The sequence below is a fragment of the Hoplias malabaricus genome, chromosome 17, assembly GCF_029633855.1.
Source record: "Hoplias malabaricus isolate fHopMal1 chromosome 17, fHopMal1.hap1, whole genome shotgun sequence".
Classification (NCBI taxonomy): Eukaryota; Metazoa; Chordata; class Actinopteri; order Characiformes; family Erythrinidae; genus Hoplias; species Hoplias malabaricus.
In genome coordinates, this window is record NC_089816.1 from 14,710,940 (window position 1) to 14,732,449 (window position 21,510).

General features: G+C 42.9%; 1 protein-coding gene across 1 annotated transcript in view; it reads left to right on the forward strand.

Moving 5' to 3' along the window:
- shank2b (SH3 and multiple ankyrin repeat domains 2b) overlaps positions 1 to 21,510 on the forward strand; it is a 168,749-nt gene that overhangs the window by 17,981 nt on the left and 129,258 nt on the right. Inside the window, exons 4-9 of the mRNA XM_066649888.1 lie at positions 5,496 to 5,699; positions 7,676 to 7,747; positions 12,966 to 13,074; positions 16,866 to 17,017; positions 18,922 to 19,089; positions 20,107 to 20,223. Of these exons, the coding sequence (XP_066505985.1) occupies positions 5,496 to 5,699; positions 7,676 to 7,747; positions 12,966 to 13,074; positions 16,866 to 17,017; positions 18,922 to 19,089; positions 20,107 to 20,223 (822 nt within the window). The remainder of the gene's footprint in view (positions 1 to 5,495; positions 5,700 to 7,675; positions 7,748 to 12,965; positions 13,075 to 16,865; positions 17,018 to 18,921; positions 19,090 to 20,106; positions 20,224 to 21,510) is intronic.

Below are 21,510 nucleotides of genomic sequence, written 5' to 3' on the forward strand. Positions count from 1 at the left end.
ATTACAAGTGGAATGCTATATATTTGTCATGGCTGCCCCAGAGTGTCCCATATTTTTTATTCTTGATTATAAAGTGTAACCCTCGGGCACACAGGAGAAAGGGGCAAATGTAGAGAATTTATTTAGAAAAGGTGAATAATAAAGGACTAGGCATGGGAATGAATAAGTAAACACAAACAAAAGACACGGCTAGAGAGTGGCAATAACTCGCAAAGAGGCAAGGTGAGAGTCTGGTTTATAAGGGTTTGATAATGGGAAGATGAAGTCAAGATGTGTGTGTCTCTGGGAGGTGTCAGTTCTAGTATTCTGAAGAAGCTGATCTTTGACTGGAGGAACGATAAGTAGGCGTGACATGGAGATTTTATATCTTGGGATTAGAGCTGGACAATACGGCCATTAATATATAATGCAATATATGTCTTAATTTCTGTCGATGCAATATAATTCAGATATCGATATGAACCATAAAAAAGCCACAGATAAACTGTAGAGAACTGAAAGCAACATGACATCACCATCAAACAAAATCTCTTGGATTTGTCAATATTAATATTTTTAAACTAACTTTAAAATTGAGTGCAATGAACTAAAGGGAGTGCCCGGGGATGGCCATCAGTCAGTGGCAGACATTGTAAATTCATTCATTCATTCATTATCTGTAACCCTTATCCAATTCAGGGTCGCGGTGGGTCCAGAGCCTACCTGGAATCATTGGGCGCAAGGCGGGAATACACCCTGGAGGGGGCGCCAGTCCTTCACAGGGTAACACACACACACACATTCACTCACACACTCACACCTACGGACACTTTGAGTCACCAATCCACCTACCAACGTGTGTTTTTGGACTGTGGGAGGAAACAGGAGAACCCGGAGGAAACCCACGCAGACACAGGGAGAACACACCACACTCCTCACAGACAGTCACCCGGAGGAAACCCACACGGACACAGGGAGAACACACCACACTCCGCACAGACAGTCACCTGGAGGAAACCCACATGGACACATGGAGAACACACCACACTCCTCACAGACAGTCACATGGAGCGGGAATTGAACCCACAACCACCAGGTTCCTGGAGCTGTGTGACTGCGACACTACCTGCTGCGCCACCGTGCCGCCCTCACTGTAAATTATGTATACTAAAATATTGAAAATGTGTGTAAAAATCATATAATTGTTGTGGAAAAAAATGTATATTGCAATATATATTGAAATCGAATAATCTTCCAGCCCTACCAGTTACCAAACCAAAGTTCTTTAGAGATTGTACTTTAGTAAACCCTTTGCATTTTGGGTCAAAAGGCAAATTTCTTCATAAACATTCTCAAAATATCACGCTGTGCCTGAATGCTCATGTCTTCCTGTCGTCATAGGGACATTTTGCCCCATCAAGGCAGTAAAGCAGTGCGCACACACAGTCCCAGCGAGCACAGTGATGCCGTTTGCCTGAGGCAGCAGGGGCCATGTGGTTTGGCCTGAGTTTATGTCATTATTGTAAATTGCCTCCTGCTCCGTACTGTAGCCACTTCCTGCTGAGAGCCGGTGGGTCTGCAGGAGACGCGCAGCGCCAGGAAGAGCAGATTGTGATTGTGCTGCTGGGAAAAGGAATAAGTAGATGTACCATAAAGTGTTGCATTCACACTCTGTAAATCCCACAAGCCCCTGAAACCTTGCTCGAGTAAGCCTTGCTGTAGTGTACAGTTTTGTTTATGTCATTATGCAGGATATCATCTCTATGTTCACGTTGCGATGGTACGACTGCTTTTAATGTTGAACGGGGAAGAGTTCAGACTAGTTTTTTACAAGGGCACCAAAGAAAACATAGGAATATTTTCAGTTTTGTTCAATAAGAAGATTACTGGGTTATGACTGAGCTTTGTACCGCATGCGTGTTCTTTCCTGTGTTACTTTCTTTGATTAAATTTTCTTTGATTAAATCCTCCAGGTGACTGTCTGTGAGGAGTGTGGTGTGTTCTCTCTGTGTCTGCGTGGGTTTCCTCCGGGTGACTGTCTGTGAGGAGTGTGGTGTGTTCTCTCTGTGTCTGCGTGGGTTTCCTCCGGGTGACTGTCTGTGAGGAGTTTGGTGTTTTCTCCCTGTGTCTGCGTGGGTTTCCTCCGGGTGACTGTCTGTGAGGAGTGTGGTGTGTTCAACCTGTGTCCGCGTGGGTTTCCTCCGGGTGCTCCGGTTTCCTCCCACAGTCCCAAAACACACATTGGTAGATGGATTGGCGACTCAAATGTGTCCATAGGTGTGAGTGAATGTGTGAGTGTGTGTCGCCTTGTGCTGGATTGGCGCCCCCTCCAGGGTGTGTTCCCACCTTGCACCCAATGATTCCGGGTAGGCTCCAGACGCACCGCGACCCTGAACTGGATAAGGGTTACTTTCTTTTATTAAATTATGGGGGCTACATTCTGTCATAGAAACATACAGCATGTGAACTTTAAGTATACTTTGTAGCCTGAATTTAGGAAAATGTGTTGAAATAAATAAATAAAACAGTGACCTTAATAATTAAACATGTTATCCTTGGCGCCTATAAAAAAATGACAATATGACTTTTATGAATCAAAAATAAATATAAAGCTTCTAAATGGTCACACAGTTCTGTGAACACAATCCTGGGTCTTAATGATATGTCTGTGACCTGCTTTGGCCAGAACCCCTGGGCTGCATTCTCCAACTGTCTAAACAGCACTGTTCAGGACGGCCGCTTTCAGCGCCTGTTCCTTTAAATGATAACGAGCCGCTCGCCGTTCACCCCGACCCTGAGTGCACAGCAGTGAGGTTTTCAGCTGTTTTTTCCATTCTCATTTTCTCCGCTTTTAGTCAGTGCAGCGCTCTTATATCTTCGTCCTCGCTGTGTTTTTCGTTCTGTTGCACTCTCACAAGTCCAGTGCTGTGACTGGAGAAACTCAGAACATCTTGCTCTACCTCATGTTGTGCCAGCCCACAAAAAACTGACTAGGTAGTCCGAATCACTAGTTACTATGTAGAACTATGTAGTCTGATCTGTAATAGTGACAGTATTTTTCAGCCCTATGCTACAATCTGTGGTTTAAGCTCAATTTTGCCCGTGTCTGTGTGCTGTCGGACAATAGCAGAAAGTAGCAGAATACAAATCAGCGCTAACAGCCCGCGTGCTTCTGAGCTTTTGTCAAATTATGCAACACAGACTGTTTCCTTTATGAAAATGAGTGTGAGAGTAAATCTGCACATAAAAGCTGCTCCTTTCATCAGCGACGTGCCGCACAGACACCGTGACATTTGAGTCTAAATCTAGTGTGTAATATTTAAAATAGGAAACATGCATTCGCTTTATTTTGATGCTTCTGCGGCGGAAGCTTCGGTCGTTTTTTTTTTTTTTTTGGATGATGATGATAAACATTATTAATTCTCCCACAGAAATGCCATTACTATTAAATAATAATTTCACATTTTCTTCAGAATAATCCACTGTAAGAGCCTGTAAGGTTAACATATGTTCATGTTATGGCTCATTTTGAGATGTGGAGGCTATGACAAGCCTGTTCCTGAATTTTGAACCCCTCAGTTATACAGAGTCTACACTGCTAGCGATAGGGGATAAATATTTATGATATGGGCTGAAGAGGATGTGTGTTGATGCATGTGGAGGGGAGCAGCTGTAGAATAACTGTCTGCGCTCCAGAGCATACAGCTGTAATTACACTCCCATTAGCGTTCATCTGCTGACTGTATATTCTTCTGCAGAGTTATAATATAATTTAATCCTCTCTAAATGAAATTGTCAAGCCATTCATCATCCATCTTTGATTCTGATGCTGTGCTGTCTGAGAAGAGTGCAGCAACCTCTTGTGTACACCTTAAATCTCCTGGTTAGAACAGTCTCAAAAAATAATCACCACATGCTTGTATTTGGCACATCCTAACATTTGTTCCAGTGTTGAAGGAAGCTAAGCCAATTTTGTCCAAGTACAAACCTCTCATCAAACATTTTCATTTTAAATGACACATTCCACATCTTCAGCATTAAACATGAGATGAATAAGGGAGGGTACAGTCTTCCATTGACATAAATATTTTTTTTTTCTTGTGTTTTTAAACTGCTATAAAACATACAATCCTTGGTTAAATATAATTTCAGATTTTTTTTCTGGGAGGCCACAGTGATGCAACAGGTAGGGGGTCCTGGAGGTTGTGGTTTTGAGTCCCGTTCCAGATGACTGTCTGTGAGGAGTGCAGTGTGTTTTCCCCGTGTCTGCGTGGGTTTCCTCCGGGTGACTGTCTGTGAGGAGTGTGGTGTGTTCTCCCTGTGTCTGCGTGGGTTTCCTCCAGGTGACTGTCTGTGAGGAGTGTGGTGTGTTCTCCCAGTGTCCGCGTGGGTTTCCTCCGGGTGACTGTCTGTGAGGAGTGTGGTGTGTTCTCCCAGTGTCCGCGTGGGTTTCCTCCGGGTGCTCCGGTTTCCTCCCACGCTCCAAAAACACACGTTTGTAGGTGGATTGGTGACTAATAAAGTGTCCGTAGGTGTGAGTGTTTGAGTGAATGTGTGAGTGTGTGTCGCCCTGTGCAGGACTGGTGCCCACTCCAGGGTGTTTTCCCGCCTTGCACTCAATGATTCCAGGTAGGCTCTGGACCCACCGCAACCCTGAACTGGATAAACAGTTTACAGATAATGAATGAATGAATTAATTATTTGTTTTTCTGAGCTATGAATTCTCATTTGTAGTGAAGATAATCAGCGCGATCAGAGATTTCCCCATTCATTTGAACAAAAATAGATTATTACTCCTCACTCAAAGGTTGAACATGTCCTTTCATGGCAGAAACACCAAATTTTGCAGGATCATAGTTCCAAAATACTCACCTCGAGTTTTTCTCAGTGATTCGATATACAGTTTTACTACAACATTTGTTCAAATATGACACGTATTCCCATAAGAATGACAGGCTGAATGTTTGACACATTCAAATATGACTGCAACAAACAAGGTGCTACATCTCTCACAGTCATTCACACAGACTCAGACACAACCAGACAAACTTACGTTCATAACATAGATACTTTAGACAGCACCTTGGATACAGCTTTTGTTTCTTTTATAGCATTAAACCTGGAAGCACCAAACCTTGCAGGATTTTAGATCCTATGTTTGAACAGTGTGCTTCTGCTTTTCAAAGTCTGTGTCTAAAGGCAAATGTATATCAAGGTTTAGTTTCTCTGAACAAGATAAAAGATTTTTTTTTTTTTTACTTATAAAAGAGTGCATGAGAAAAAATACTTATGGTCTTAGGTCAGCATTCTGTTCTCCACTCACTGTACACTAGACTACACTGCTAATAGAATAATGCTTTATATAACAGACCCCATTGTTAGCTTCTTATGGATTCAGGCTGGAGAACAGCTGGCAGGCAGCACTGGGCCAGGAGCTGATCTTCCTAGTCTGTGTGTACACCTGTGTAAACCCGATAGAGCCCTGTATGTGTGTCTCTCTCTGTGTTTTCTGGCAGAAATCCATGAGGTTTAAGCCTGATTCTACGGTCTGGGCGGCCAAGCAGCAAATCCTGTGCACGCTTACACAGAGTCTGAGGGATGTACTGAACTACGGCCTGTTCCAGCCGGCTCTTGACGGCAGGGAGAGCTATTTTCTGGAGGAGGAGAGAGTCCTGAGAGACGTCCCATTGCCCACCAATAAGGGCGTGTCCACTTTGGAGGTACTGCTTTGCAGCTCAAGTGAAGAAAGATGCATGATAAAAGAACCAAGCTGATTTGAATTGTTTGGGCCAGAAATCTTATTTACACATTTGCTTCATATTTTTAAAGAAGAATTAAGGTCGTATTTCAGTCATGTGATTGCTGTTGGGCAGTATTTCTTTATACTGTGAATAGAAAAGGGGAAGTAGAGCAACTTGAATCACTGGCCAAACTCTAATATGCTTCTACATGGAATGTATTCTCCTGTTCACTATTTAGAACTCCATTCAATTCATCCATGCTTTTCTCAAGGGATTATACAACCTTTGTATGCACCTTTTTGTATGAACTTTTGTATGATCTGTATCCATTTTGGGTGCACCCTCGGGTAGCCAAATTCACACATTTTAAAGGGTGTCTATCAACCTTTGGATTTACGGTGGTCTTAGTGTGGTGCACTGCAGCTGAGGGTTGTGTTTCTCTGAGGCGTGTTGTGTGTTCTCCCTGTTTCCGCGTTGGTTTCTTTCGGGGGCTCTGGTTTCCTCCCACAATACAAACACGTGTTGCTAGGTGGATTGGCAATGCATAATCATCCACAGGTGTGAGTGAAAGGGTGAGTATTTAATGCCTTGTGATGGACTGGCCTTTTGTTAGGGGTGTGTTCCTGCATTGTGCCTAATGACTGCAGATAGGCAGGTAAACAGGGTGCCACAAGGTGGGTGTAGTGGAGTGTCAGGGTGGTCAGAGGGAACGGAGGTAATTGCAGGAGACTTAATTAACAACAAGGGAACTAATCAGAGAGGCTCAGGAACTAGACAAAGGGACTAAACACAAGGGCTAGAACAGTAAGCACAAAACACAAGAGCTAAACACAGAAGCTAGAGGCTAAACACAGAAGCTAGAGGCTAAGAGGCTAAACACAGAAGGTAGAGGCTAAACACAGAAGCTAGAGGCTAAGAGGCTAAACACAAGGGCTAAACAGAGACTAAACACAGGGAGTAAACAGAGACTAAACACAAGGGCTAAACAGAGACTAAACACAAGGGCTAAACAGAGACTAAACACAAGGGCTAAACAAGATAGCTAAACAGAGAATAACACAAAAAACTAAACAAGAACTAAACAGAGCTGACTATACACTTAATGAAGAGGATAAACACAAAACACTGGGACTAAACAAGAACAGATCTAAAGGGGCAAGACACGAAACCGTGGGATGAATATTAAACAAGAAGGCTAAACAGCAGAACACAGAGACACTAAATGGAGCACCAAAATTTAGCAAGAATATTAAGCACAGCCATGAACCACAAACAGGAAACACTGACATGGACTATAAAAAGAAAACACAAACAAGAAACACCTCAGACAGATATCGAGGGGGCAGGAACACAAAGGAGGCAAAGGTGGAGACAAGGAAGATGGAAACAAAACAAAGAGCCATATGCTTATAAACACATGACAACCAGATTAAACAATGAGACAGACAGCAGGAACACACTAGACAGGGCTATACCTGACACAGGGGAGTAGTCATGAAAAATGTGTTGGAATTGAGAACATAAGAATTAGTTAAATGCGTGCTGATGATGTCACATTGTTGCTGGACTCAGTTTCCCTGTGTATTTCCTTGTTCCTCATTTTTGGGGCCAAATGAAATCTTGGCTAGTTCATCCAACCTGGGCTGCACTTACTTCAGGCCATCTTTTGGTTAATGTATTGCTACTACAATCAGCGATGGTCCTCAGTCTGTTCTGGTGTTTGTCCATTGAGCTGACTGAATCAGGACATCAGTTTGTCCTTTCTGCCTGTTGGTGGCCATTAGAAAACATATTAGCTTGCCTTCAAGACAAAGCTTTGATTGCATCATGTCGTGAATGTGGCCGATAACTTCAATTAGACACTGCTGCAGCGGGGGTAATAACAGCAGGATGTGTAGCATCTTAACACAGAGTAATAGATGTCTCTTTTTCTGTTCCTTCATTTTGTCTCACAGTTTCGCTACAAGAGCAGGGTGTACCAGCATGCCAACGTCAATGAAAAGCTGATAGAAAAGCTCCATACACAGGTGAGATTGTGTTTAATCGTCATGTCGTTTTTTCCCCCCATGTTGCCCTCGCAAAAACCCCAATGTTAATTTAGTTTTTGTCAGTAAACTAACGTTCGCTGATCACATCAGAACATCAAACCTCTGTAGGCTGGAAAACAACCTCAGCACTCAGATCAAAACCTTGTGAAGTTGTTTCGGAAGGCCGCCTCGGGGAAATGAACGGGTCAGTTAACACTAAAGTGTGCCACTATTTGCATACTTCATGAACTCTGCGTGTTTATACAGAAACTTTAATTACATGCAGGATTGGGTGCTCAGGAGAAGGGGAAAAAAGAACTTTCAGAAGGAAGCAGTAGCATGTCTCTGCTGTTTAAGCAGGAATATCACATTCGCACTATTGATGCCAGTGCTCATACATAATGGATTAAGGCAGAATCCTGTATTTGCATATGTTTTGATTCCTGACTTGTTTCCATAAATTTCTGAGATTGTTATCAATAGGACAAGGGCTTTCTTCACACCGTCATATATATGTATATGTGATAACATCATTTTCCATCCTCCCAAAAGCAGCCCTGTAGCACTGGAGTGGAGTCTTAATTGCGGAGGTCTTGCAGCAGCACTGTGGCACATGTCCTGAGCCGAGCTTTGTTGTCTCTCGCGTTCATGCTTTATTGCTCCAGCCGTTTGTTCCCGGCTCCCTGCCTCTGTCAGCAGAAAACTTCAGCTCATTTACTCTGGGCTTCTTTGACTCCTTTAATAAGGTGTTTTATCAGAGCTGTCGAAGTCAGGAGAGACTTCGTGGAGCACAGAGAAGCTGCAGTGTGTCCACTCTCTGTGCGGAGGAGGCCTCTAGTGAATATACACTTAGTGCAGGGTTTTAGCACATTGTAAAATTGGGGAAATTAAGTACTTTACCTTGGGCTTTGGGAGGTGTGTGTGTGTGTGTGTGTTAGGTCTGCACATTATATCATTTTTAGACATAATAAGATTGTATTTATGTCTGTAGTCTTATTTCAACAAAACATTCCTTTGACAAGACCAGAAGCAAATGACAATAACTGATATGACACAATGGCAGCTGTGGCCTAAAGGTCAGAGAATATTGGGACGGAGAGGTCCCCTGAACCTGCAATAAAATAGTGGGGAGAGGAAGCGAAGGACCAGCCATTATTTATGGCTGAAGTGCCTTTGAGCTAGGCATCTAACCCCTACAGCCCTCTGTGAACTGGAGTGTGTGTGCTCACGGTGTGCGCCACTAGTGAGTAGCATTGGTCAAGCCTTGAAATGGAAAGGGAATGAACAAGCACCTGAGTGGCCTCCTGAGAGAGAAAAGGGATGATTGTAGAGTAGATCCTGCATGACAGGGTCAGGTTTGACACATGAACCGAGAACGATAACTGGTCTTTCATGTTTATATCAAGGCTCATAGCTTCAGGCAGCGTGACCAGGGCATTCGCAAAGAGATGGCAATATCAGGGCTAGGACTTGTTGTTCTGTTCCCAGAATGTACAGCAGCTCAGTCTTCCAGGGATTTCACTTCAAGTGTCTGCCTGTCATTCGTGAAGGGATGTCAGCCAGGCTACTGGGTTGCAGCTGGAAAACAGTGTCAGAAGGTGGGAAGAAAAAGATTGGTAGAGAGTGGTCAGCGTAAGTGGTAGCAGAAACCATGAGTGGATGTTACATCACTAGGAAAGAGACTGTAAATGGAGAAGAGATGAGGGCCAAGCACTGAGCCCTGAGGGACACCAGTGGAGATCGTGGATAAGGATCCTCTCATATACATAAGACTGTCCCTCCAATGCAGAATTGTACAATATGATGCAACACAATGTAAAATGGTCCAAAAAACGTCACTCCCGGACTGAGAAAAGTCCATCAACCAAAAATATCCAGCCGACAGCATCCTGTGTCACTGATGAAGGACCAGAGGACGACCGACACACACTGAGCTACTGTCTCTGACTTTACATCTACAAGGTGGACCAATGAGGGAGGAGTGTCTCACAGAGTGGACACAGGGTTTAAAAACTCCAGCAGCACTGATGTGTCTGATCTCGTTGTACAAATATAACACAACACCACTACATCTGTGTCACTGCAGCATGGAGATTATCCACCATCCAAATAAACCTGCTCTGTGGTGGTTCTGTGGGTGTTCTGACCATTGAAGGACAGGGTGAAACAGGGCTAAGAAAGTTGTGCATATATTTGTTATCAAGGGATTCATAAACTCAGACCACAGTTAGTATTGTGTGTAAATTGTAAAGCAGATAAATCTTAAATGTGTCACACTGGTGGAACAGTGTACTTTTGTCATATTGCAATATTACAGTTCTCGTATTTAGCCTGAGGTTCTAGTGTGTGTTTTTGGTTTGTATCTGAGCTGTAAGGGTGGGAATGAGGTGATAACGTAATGGGTTTAAAAATGCTGATGCCACAGGCTAAAGCTGAGGTGTGAATTATTGAAAGTGTGAGTTTCTCTTGGTTGGAAACGCCGCTGTTGATGAATAATGCACACTTCTAGTATAAAGTAGATGTTCTAGTATAATGTAGTATACAGTAGTGTGCAAAAGTCTGAGACCACGCTTTGCCTGCGATATTTTCGGAAAACAACCAGTCAGTGGAATGTATTGCTTTGGAAAGTGTGTTGTAACTTAAAGAAACACTAGGTACGATTAGATATTCCTTCTCCTGGGCTCCCCCTTCAGTTGCAAAGTGTAATTAATTTTTGCAGCACCGTCCTGGGTGGCACGGTAGCGCAGCAGGTGGTGTCACATTCACACAGTTCCAGGGCCCTGGAGGTTTTGGGTTCGAGTCCCGCTCCGGGTGACTGCCTGTGAGGAGTGTGGTGTGTTCTCCCTGTGTCTGCGTGGGTTTCCTCCGGGTGACTGTCTGTGAGGAGTGTGAGGTGTTCTCCCTGTGTCTGCGTGGGTTTCCTCCAGGTGACTGTCTGAGGAGTATGAGGTGTTCTCCCTGTGTCTGCGTGGGTTTCCTCCTGGTGACTGTCTGTGAGGAGTGTCAGGTGTTCTCCCTGTGTCTGCGTGGGTTTCCTCCTGGTGACTGTCTGTGAGGAGTGTGGTGTGTTCTCCCTGTGTCTGCGTGGGTTTCCTCTGGGTGACTATCTGTGAGGAGTGTGGTGTGTTCTCCCTGTGTTTGCGTGGGTTTCTTCCGAGTGACTGTCTGTGAGGAGTGTGGTGTTCTCCCTGTGTCTGCATGGGTTTCCTCCTGGTGACTGTCTGTGAGGAGTGTGGTGTGTTCTTCCTGTGTCTGCGTGGGTTTCCTCCGGGTGACTATCTGTGAGGAGTGTGGTGTGTTCTCCCTGTGTTTGCGTGGGTTTCTTCCGAGTGACTGTCTGTGAGGAGTGTGGTGTTCTCCCTGTGTTTGCGTGGGTTTCCTCCTGTAGACTGTCTGTGAGGAGTGTGGTGTGTTCTCCCTGTGTCTGCGTGGGTTTCCTCCGGGTGACTGTCTGTGAGGAGTGTGGTGTGTTCTCCCTGTGTTTGCATGGGTTTCCTTCTGGTGACTGTCTGTGAGGAGTGTGGCGTGCTCTCCCTGTGTCCACGTGGGTTTCCTCCCACGGTCCAAAAACAAGTGTGAGTGAATGTGTGAGTGTGTGTGTCGCCCTGTGAAGGACTGGCGCCCCCTCCAGGGTGTGTTCCTGCCTTGTGCCAGTGATTCCATGTAAGCTCCGAACCCACTGCAACACTGAACTGGATAAGTGCTTACAGACAATGTCTGTATGTCAATGTCAATGTCAATGAATGTCCTGAAATAAAGGATTAAGGGGAGGGAGAGGGGGTGATTTTCTACTCTCCTCCAATAGAAACATAGTGTGGTTTCTGTAGTACTGAGATGAGCATTATGGGATATGCTCTCAAAAAGTTTTTAATTAATTTAAGACATGACCAGGTGTTTTTATCACATGAAGAGGGGCTTTCCGCATTAGCCCTCCTCTCATTGTGACACATCAGTGAGCTGATTGGCTCTTTTTTGTTGGAGGGCAGGACTTTATTCATGAACAGGAAAACTCCCATTCATATTTCAACCAGTGACCTTTCTTCACTCATAATGTCTCTGCTTTTCTTGACCCAAGTAATCCCATGCTTTCAGTGATGCTTGCATGTGTCTTTTTCTGTTTTCTTTTCATAGTAAGTGCTTCTTAATGGCTCCACGTCCTTTCAGACCCAGAGTGTTTTGAGTTGTCTTCTCATGGTGAAAGGACAGACACCAGCACCTGTGGATTTGTTCAGATCTGAGTAAAGAGCGGAGCCTGATTTACTCCAAGTCTGAGAAGCCCTTCTTAGGGGATTCTTAGGTTTTGTTCTGGTCTCCTCCGAATGGATAGATTTTAATGATATTAGTGATGTTTCTGTAATGAGTGACAGGTTTTAAAGAGAAAGGTATCAGTAAGAATTGTCTCTGGTGCAGTAGGGTGTGGGCTCCTGAGCTGTTGTCTACACTATGGAAATGTATGTATTTTTCTTTTCTGCTGATTCTCTTGGCACCACTGGCATTGTTGAGACAGTTCTCCTGAGAGGTGTGTGTATGTGTGTCTTTCTCTCTCTCTGTGTGTGTGTGTGTGTGTGTGTGTGCTTAGTTGATTGTTTGGCAGCAGTTGAAGTGTATGTGTGTTGATCTGCGTTAGTGGTCTGGCATGGCATCCCCAGTGGTCTCTGTCTATCTGCCTTTTTTTCACCTGCTCACTTTCAGTGTCCTCTCTCTCTCTCTCTCTCTCTCTCTCTCTCTCTCTCTCTCTCTCTCTCTCTCTCTCTCTCTCTCTCTCTCTCTCTCTCTCTCTCTCTCTCTCTCTCTCTGTGCTGGGAGCTGCTCGGCTGTCTATTTATAACTGGCCTGGTAAAGCAGCATATGTGTCCCAGGGCCTCATGCTGAGAGGCGAAGGGGGCGAGCGGGGACCCACACTCATCCAACATTCATACCCCATCGCATGTTCTTCCCCTTCACTTTTATCACTTTTTCCCTGCCTCCCGTTGCTGCCTCCCTCTCTCACACATCATATCCTTCCGTGTCATTTTGGTTTCTTTTGCTCATTAAACTACCTTCGCTCTCCTTTTCTCTTGATGCAATATTACTGTCATTGTCTCTCACTCTCTCTCTCACTCAGCTGTTTCCTACTCTCTATTTCTCTCCCTTTCCTTGTTCTTTCTCTCACCCACTTTTTTGCTCTCTCTGCTCCTTTTCTCTCTCTCTCTCTCTCTCTCTCTCTCTCTCTCTCTAGGCAAACCTGAGGAAGTTTATGGATTATATCCAGCATCATCAGGTGGATAAAATCTCCAAATTGCTGGAGCGAGGCCTCGACCCAAACTACCATGATCCAGAGACAGGGGGTAGGGGACTGTGCACTTTCTGAGAAAATCGCTGGGTCTGAAGTAGCAAAACCATGTCTATTTTTTTTTTTAAATAAGTAACTGCACCTTCATATTCCAGAGGGGGTTCAAATATAGCCTTAGAAATGCATGAGGTGATTTACATATTCCTCAAAATGAAAACAAAAAACCTGTGTATTGCAAATCTGTGCCTCTTTGCCTGTTAGTTTTTCAAGAAACAAGTTTCAAAAGCCGAAAGAGTGCATGGTGTTTTGGAGAGTGTGGATGTTTTTCTCTACTTGTTGGTGGTGAGCGTTGTTATACATGGTTTTTAACATAGGGCTAAACAATGGGAGTGCTCCACATTTCTGAACCCTCCCTCTCTGAATGCGGAACAGAAACGCAGACTGCTTTAGTTCAGTTTCAGCTTATAACACACATCTGAAATTTACATTAAAACACTCCGCTGGGTTTTAAAGGCACGAAACACATGCCTTGGGCGCTTTCTTAGGACTGGAGCTGACTGATGTCAGCAGGTTTCCTTGACATGAAGCAAAGGCCTCAGGTGAGCTTGTGATGGATTCATTAAATGTTCCATTAGAGCCGCCACCAGCCCTTTCAAAATACCCATGTCCTTGCAGTTTGCAGTTGGACCATTAGTCAACCATCAAGCAGGTTATTTTGAGCTTGATCAGTGTGAGGTCACAGCAGCTGTGCATTCAGTCTTTGCAACAGCTCTTTTAAAGAGTGAAAGCAATGCTACTGTTCAGACTACACAGTACTACATCATACTGTCACAGCTGGAACAACACAAACTTCACAGACAAAATACTAAGCGTCCTTCACTTTGATTGGAGGTTAATAGAAGTGGGATGTTAGAGCATTTCTGTTTCCCTGGTCCCCAACAGAAAAGGCAGTGGGTGTCACGACCGGACCGAGAGCCCACACTTGCGGATCACAGTAAAAATAACGAGTTTATTCACAAAATCCAAAAGAGAAGTCAAATACAAGCGAGGGTCAAACACAGAGAGCAAAACAGTACCTTAGAGATATCCCAATAAGCCTGGTTAAAAAACAGGCAAGAGTCCAGAACTGGAGAAGATCAACAATCACCAAAGGAGCGAGGCAAAAGACATAAACCGTAAAGATAAGCAAGGAGTAGGCAACAAGACAGGCTGCTAAAGACCGCTTTGTATGATAGGATGACCCTCGGCAATGACTGGGAAGTGAATGGGGTTTATATCGGAACCATGAGTTCCCTCAGGGAATGAGACCGGTGTAGAGTCATGTGATCATCTGGTGCATTCTGCGATATGGAGTCTTGAGAAGCAGGCGTGACAGTGGGCAAACTTTTTTAGTCCCTTTAGTTTATGAGTTAGTTTAGTCTCTTTAGTTTACGTTTTCATGAATAGTTACTGTGCAAAAGTCTTAGACTTAGATCAAGTATCACCCATATCAGAAACATGTGACCCTGGTACTTCCTCTGTTCCAGGGGCAGGCTGGGGGCATAAGGCAAAGTCTGGCTTGAATGTTTTTGTTGCGTTTTTACTTGAAATTTTCATGCTTTACACAAAATTATTCTAAAATAATTACTAACAGTTATAGTGAGAATATAAATAACTAGGTCTAAACTGATAATTCAAACACTATTATACAGCCATGAGAACATATCAAATGTATGGGAAATGAGTGCTTTTTAACGCTTTAATAGGCCATAGGTGAAAACAGTGTGGCGCTAGAGCAGGTCACAGCCACTCTCGGCGCTTTTATTGTTAAACAGTGTTTTTTGTAACTCTGTTGATGCGAAGATCAGCCATGTTGTTTTCAATCAGCTAAGTTGATTCTGATTTCTCTTTAATTCTCGGTTTGTGTCTCTCTATTTTGCTTCTGGATTTTGTCCTTCAGGGCTCCAGGGGTTATTGGGTTCGGTCTCGGGCGGTTGTTCCTCGTTTCCATGTCGCGCTTTTTGTAATAATCCAAACTACTCATGTCTGTCTCTAATGAATTTCATTAAACATAATTATGAAAACTGTGAAACAAATCAGCAAATGAAAACTTTACATTTTTAGTTATTAATGAATTCCTTAATTAAGCTGTACATTTTTCGAGGTTATCAGGCATACCACCTCCTGCTGCTTCACATACCAGATTGAGAAGCACTGTCTTAGACCATTCTTTCATGTATTTAACTGAATCAAAACATTTAGAATTTACTCATTTATCGGCCTCAGAAAAAGACAGAGCACCACACAAATGCAAATCATTTTTTCAGAATTTATTGGTTCCTCTTTTATTACAGCTTCCTTTATTTAATGAAGGTTTACTTTTAGTTTTATAAAAAGAAATCTGACTAGATTTGTTCCTGAACTTCCCCAGAGTTCTGTTATAATAATAATAATAATAATAATAATAATTGCATAATAAACTGTATTTATATAGCACCTTTCAAACATGGAACAGTGTCAGGGTTGAGGGGTGCGGACTGACGGAGGCGGACGCATTTGATAAAACACGGGATATTTTAATATAAACAAAACAACGATACTTAAACAGAGCAAAAACAAACAAGGAGCCAAACAAGCTAAATTAAACAAAGGAAACTAGACAGGGTAAACAGGACAGACGGACGAAAAGCGACACGAGGACAAAGGAGAAGAAACGGGGAAACTCTAGAGACAGACGGACAGACTAAATAACGTGACCTACTAAACAAAGGATAAAGGGGAAATGTACGACAAACGGATGAGAGACAAGAGGGCTTAAATACAGACACAAACGAGACACACCTGGACAGATAACGAGGACGGGTTAACACATGACACGGACGAGGAGGCGGGACGAGGGCAGAGACAAGGATATAAACAAAACATAGCCATGTGCTAAAAGCACATGGCCGGGGACAACAGACATGACAGGACGAAGGCGTGACAAACAGAGTTCAAATGCTTCACAGCATTAGGAAATATTTAGCAACAACAGAAACAACACAAAACAAACAAATGCAAAATTTATTGAAATAAAAAGACAATAATTGTAACAGTAATAAAAATGTAAATACAATATACATTAAATATGAAAATAGAATATAAGTTATAAATAAAATAGATAACAATAAGACTTATGAATAATTTATATATGATATGCATAAATCAAACTAATCTAACATTTTCTAAAATTTACCTGATGAATATCTATCAGTAAAATGGTCCAGTTGTGGTTTTGTTTTTTGCTTCTTGCAGCTGTTGTAATCCCAGACACATGGGCTCTGAGGTGGCCAGTCCATTGTTCTAAAAAAAAACAGTAACTTTATGCAAATTGTCTTTTTTTTTTTTTTTGTCTCTTTCGTTTTTTTCCAGCCCCGCCTCTTTTCAGACTTGTTGAGGTGATTGTGTTCACACAGTGGAAGGATGGACACTGGTGGATTTGTGTAGATCTAAAGCATGGTTTTCTCCCGTCTCTCTAGTTGTGTTTCTCTGGTGCAGTCAGGTGTTGTGTGGTTGTTAGGATCCTTTTTACTTTACATTATTTACTCAGTTTTTTAAAACAGTAGACTACCCCATTTATTTGCGAATAAATGAATAGGGCTCTGTGGGTTTGAGTAAATTCTTTATCATTCTTTTAAACAGTATTTCTTGCATCTCTAGGGTAGGCAAAGCCTCAGCATTTCTTTATTTACAGAATGTCTCTGTACTCGATGGATGACCTTCATCGTTAGTTTATTCGTTAAATATATGATCACATGTGGACGTCTATGCTTTATTGTCACGGTTCAATCAATGCCTATTCAATAACCCTGTCCTTGTCCTTTGCAGAGACCCCTCTGACCCTGGCAGCCCATCTGGACAATGTGGTGCAGATCATCACAGTGCTAAAAACCGGCGGAGCTCATTTAGATTTCCGCTCTCGAGACGGAATGACCGCGCTCCATAAAGCTGTCAGGGCCAAGAACCAAACTGCTCTTAAGGTAACGCATCAGTGGCTGCGCTAACTGGGAATTTGACAGAGATAGGTGTGTATAGCCTTAATCAAGAACAAACTTGACAAATAATGTGTTTTTAATAGTGAAAACACCACAGAACATGCATGTAAACATACACACATAATGTGCAAATATTCTTCTAAAATCAAGGCTATTTGTATAAGCAGTATGTCTTTATTTGTTGCAGTAACAGCAGGACTAGGAGTCTACAGTCCCTGACTGTTGCTTATCCATGTTGTGGAAACAAAAGCTTATAAACTGACTTTAAATTCATCCATTGGTTTTAGAAATGACTCATATGAAAGCTGAAAACCCTCCAAAATGAGGTTTAATTTACGGAAATAAATTTGCTTCTCTGCAGAAATATTGATAATTTAATGAACACAGAAAGGTCAGATTTTGGCAAGACAAAAATTTTGTCACCTTGTCATATAATGCACCCAATACTAGCCTCACCTGTGCTCACTAATTGATCGGTTAATTAGTGGGTGTGTATAAAAAGAACCCCAGCACCCCAGACCTTCACTTGAACTGCAACTTGACTTCTGACAACATGGCAAAAATCCACCCTGTGACCAAAGCCTTGATTATCAAGAGGCTGAACACCAGATCCATTGCAGAGGTGGCTGGCACCTTTAATGTGTCTCAGCGTCAAGTACAATGAATTAAAAAAAAGATTTAAAGAGACTGGAGATGTTTTTGACAAGCCCAGGTCTGGCAGACCCTGCAAGACAGCTGCTCAGGAGAAATGTTTGTTGGTTAGAAAATCCAAAGACAGCCCCTTTCCCACTGCAGCAGAGCTGCACCAGGCCTGTGTCCCTGTGTCAACTAGAACAGTTTGTAGGATTCTGTCTCGAAATGGCCTCCATGGTCGCCATGGAGGAAGCCAGCACTAAACAAAAGGCAATTAAAAAACTGTGTAGCATTTGTCAAGGCCCACAGCCTGCTAAACGGATGGACGCTGGAAATGTGTCAGAAACTGGATTTCTCAGATGAATCTTCTGTTGAATTACACCACAGTTGCCTCAAATACTGCAGGAGACCTACTGGAGCCCGTATGGTGTTTGGTGGAAGTTTGGTGGTGGAAAGATCATGGTTTGGGGTTACATTCAGTATGGGGGTGTGCGAAACATTTGCAAGGTGGAATAGCCTAAAATATCAAGAAGTATTAGCTACCCCTTACATTCCCAATCATAAAAGGGGTCAAATTTTGCAGCAGGATGGTTCTCCATCTCATATATCCATCTCTACATCAAAGTTCCTCAAGGCGAAGAAGATCAAGGTGCTCCAGGACTGGCCAGCCCAGTCACCAGACATGAATCTCATTGAGCATGTTTGGGGTAGGATGAAAGAGGAAGCTTGGAAGACTCTTGATGAACTCTGGGAGGCTGCATTCTTTGCTATTCCTGATGACTTCATCAATAAATTGTATGAATCACTGTCGAACCGCATGGATGCAGTCCTTCAAGCTCATGGAAGTCACACAAATACCTTTGTATTTGAAGTAAATTATTTGTTTGATTTTCACATTACTTTCTGTGGGCGACAAAACTTTTGTCTTGCCAAAATCTGATCTTTCTGTGTTCATTAAATGATCAATATTTCTGCAGTGAAGCAAATTTATTTCCGTAAAGTAAACCTCATTTGGGAGGGTTCCAGCATTCATACGAGTCATTTCTAAAACCAATGGATGAATTTAAAGTCAGGTTATAAGCTTTTGTTTCCACAACATGGATAAGCGACAGAACTTCTGTCAGGGACTGTATATAAACTGTGCATGGAGAACTGGACACCCATGCCCACTATGTTCATTATGTATATTGGATTTTTATATAGAGGATATTATAGTTACTCAGAGAACTGGCCACTGAATATCTGTGTATCTGCAGGCCATGCTGGAGCTGGGGGCTTCTCCGGATTACAAAGATCGCCAGGGTCTGACTCCTCTCTACCACACAGTGACTGTCGGAGGTGACCCCAGTTGCTGTGAGGTGCTGCTGCGAGCCCACGCCACTGTGGCCTGCCATGATGAGAACGGCTGGCACGAAGTCCACCAGGTGGCGCTCTCACATTTCTCTTTCCAGGAGGAGTCTGTTGTCTTTAGTGGTGTGTGTTCTGTCAGTGGAGTGGGTGTAGTAGAGCTGAACACTGAACATTGACATGACAATGGGAGAGGGCTGGGTTCGGGAACAAAGAAAGCGCATTTTAGTAGCAGTTGATGTTAATGGGAACGCTGTCTTCATCATGTCATGGGTTCTTTCTCAGCTTGGGAGACAAATATTTCTCAGCCTTAGACCCTGTTAAAAATGGGCCTAGCTTCTCTTGCATTAAATCCATGTAGGAATTTCACATTTCTCTTTATTCCTGCAACTAAGACAGATTCCTTTGGGTTCCGGTGCCTCCAAGAGATTTGTAAATGAGCTCTATCCTGATTGGCTGCCATGCACTGTCCATGCTGGAACACTTTTCATGACTTCACAAATGTAGTCAGTATATAATGAGCTGTTTTTTGCAGTTTACTGTGTATAGGGGTAGTGTAGGGTATGGGTAAGTTCAAGCACTTTAGTTATGTGTGTCCCGATTCCCTACAGACCCAGGACCCTCAGGATTCAGACCCTCGTACTGAGAAGCAGGTCAGGTATTAATTATATTGCAACAGATTTATCCAATAACTAGTGGATCAGGTGAGATTTTTGCTGCAAAACATGGTTATATGCTTATGGCCTGGTTAAATGCTTATATGGCCTGAATGCTCCTGCTACACACTGACATCAAGTGGTGAGGGAGAGGATTGCAAATCAAATCAAATCAAATCAAATTTATTTATATAGCGCTTTTCACAACTGATGTTGTCACAAAGCAGCTTCACAGAATTCCAGTAAGACAAAGATTTGACATGAAATGTAAAAACAAATGTAAAACCCTCAATTTTAAGATTGCACATAATTCTCTAATGTTATATTTACATAAACAAATATTTTAAAAGAATTGCCCTGTAATGGTGTTGTGAATATGGGTTATGCAGGCTTAAGCGTGTGTTTGCTTGATGTTGCTGAATGTGTTTTTGTGTACAGGCTTGCCGATATGGCCATGTCCAGCACTTGGAGCATCTCCTGTTTTATGGAGCTGACATGCATGTACAGAATGCCTCTGGGAACACAGCTCTTCATATCTGTGCCCTGTATAAACAGGTGAGCACATTGCTTACACTGGAGGAACTCTCAAAGTCAGATGTACAACTGAGTGAATAATGGGCTTTGAGGCAACTGTAAAATGTGCCTGAAATTAACATTCAGCCTACTCTGCTACTCACAGTAGCCCCGCCCACAAAGTGTACAAAGCCCTGCCCACTTATTGTTTGCTCACTGGCTTTTAAATTCACAGTGAAATTTAAGACAAAATACAAGATGACAAAATATTTTGTGAAGCAATAGTGTCAATAACTGAAGTTGTTTTTTGATGCACGTTCTTTCAGCATGTGTTTGAGCCTCATGTCTCTGTCTTTCTTAAATGAGGTTTTTCAACCACATGGTTTTTGAGAGCCTAAAGCACAATCTGCCATAAAACAGGTGCAGCAATGTGCTCAGAATGGGTGAATCGACTGGAACACATACTTAGCTTTGTGTATTATAGCCAATCAAGTTTTTTGTGATCCTCCCTCAAATGCATATGCATTAGGAAGAGCAGCAGATTGTGTATGTATCTATGCACATGGCCCAAAAACAGCTGTGTACTATACTGCAGTCAGAATACATTTCATTTATCCCTGAAACTGGAGCATAAAGATCATTAGGTATTTTGACCCCTAAGGGCACTCCTAGGAAGACCTTGGAAAAATGTAACCCAAAACTGTCTTTACCTTCTCAAGATCCAGTCATTATATCCCAGATAAACCCTCATGAACTCCCTCCTACCCGGTCATACATAAGGGTCAAAGCCATTTTCTCTAGCCAAGCTGTGTTTGTTGGAATAACACTGAAAGACCTCCTTTTTGCTTTTGATCGCTCCATTACAGTTTGGGGAAATACATCCATGACCCCAGGGCATGGGGCTGAGGTGGAGGGCAGTGCTTCTTCATTAGAGTGCTTTTAACTGCCCTAGATTGGCCCAAGAACTCAACTGCCTGATATATTACTCTCCTGGGACTCTGCTAGGTTGAGATGGGGTCAGAGGAGGTGGGGATTGTGTCAGGTTCCTTTCAGCACATTTATTATTTCCAGGTCCAATAGCTAAGAGGCGATGAGCACTCACTCAACGAGAGCTATAAATACATCAGTTTCAGAATTACGCAACCAGTTTGTACTGTTTTGCTGGAGTTGGTGTGTAACAAAATCTACAGGGCTCAAAGGTCTCTCTGTGGACAGAGCTTTAAACACATGCTTTTTAAGAATTTAGATTTCTTTATTTGTATTAGTCAAACTCAGTCAGTCTCCACATTGTGATGCGTCTATATTAAACAGAATAGTACAAACAAAGAA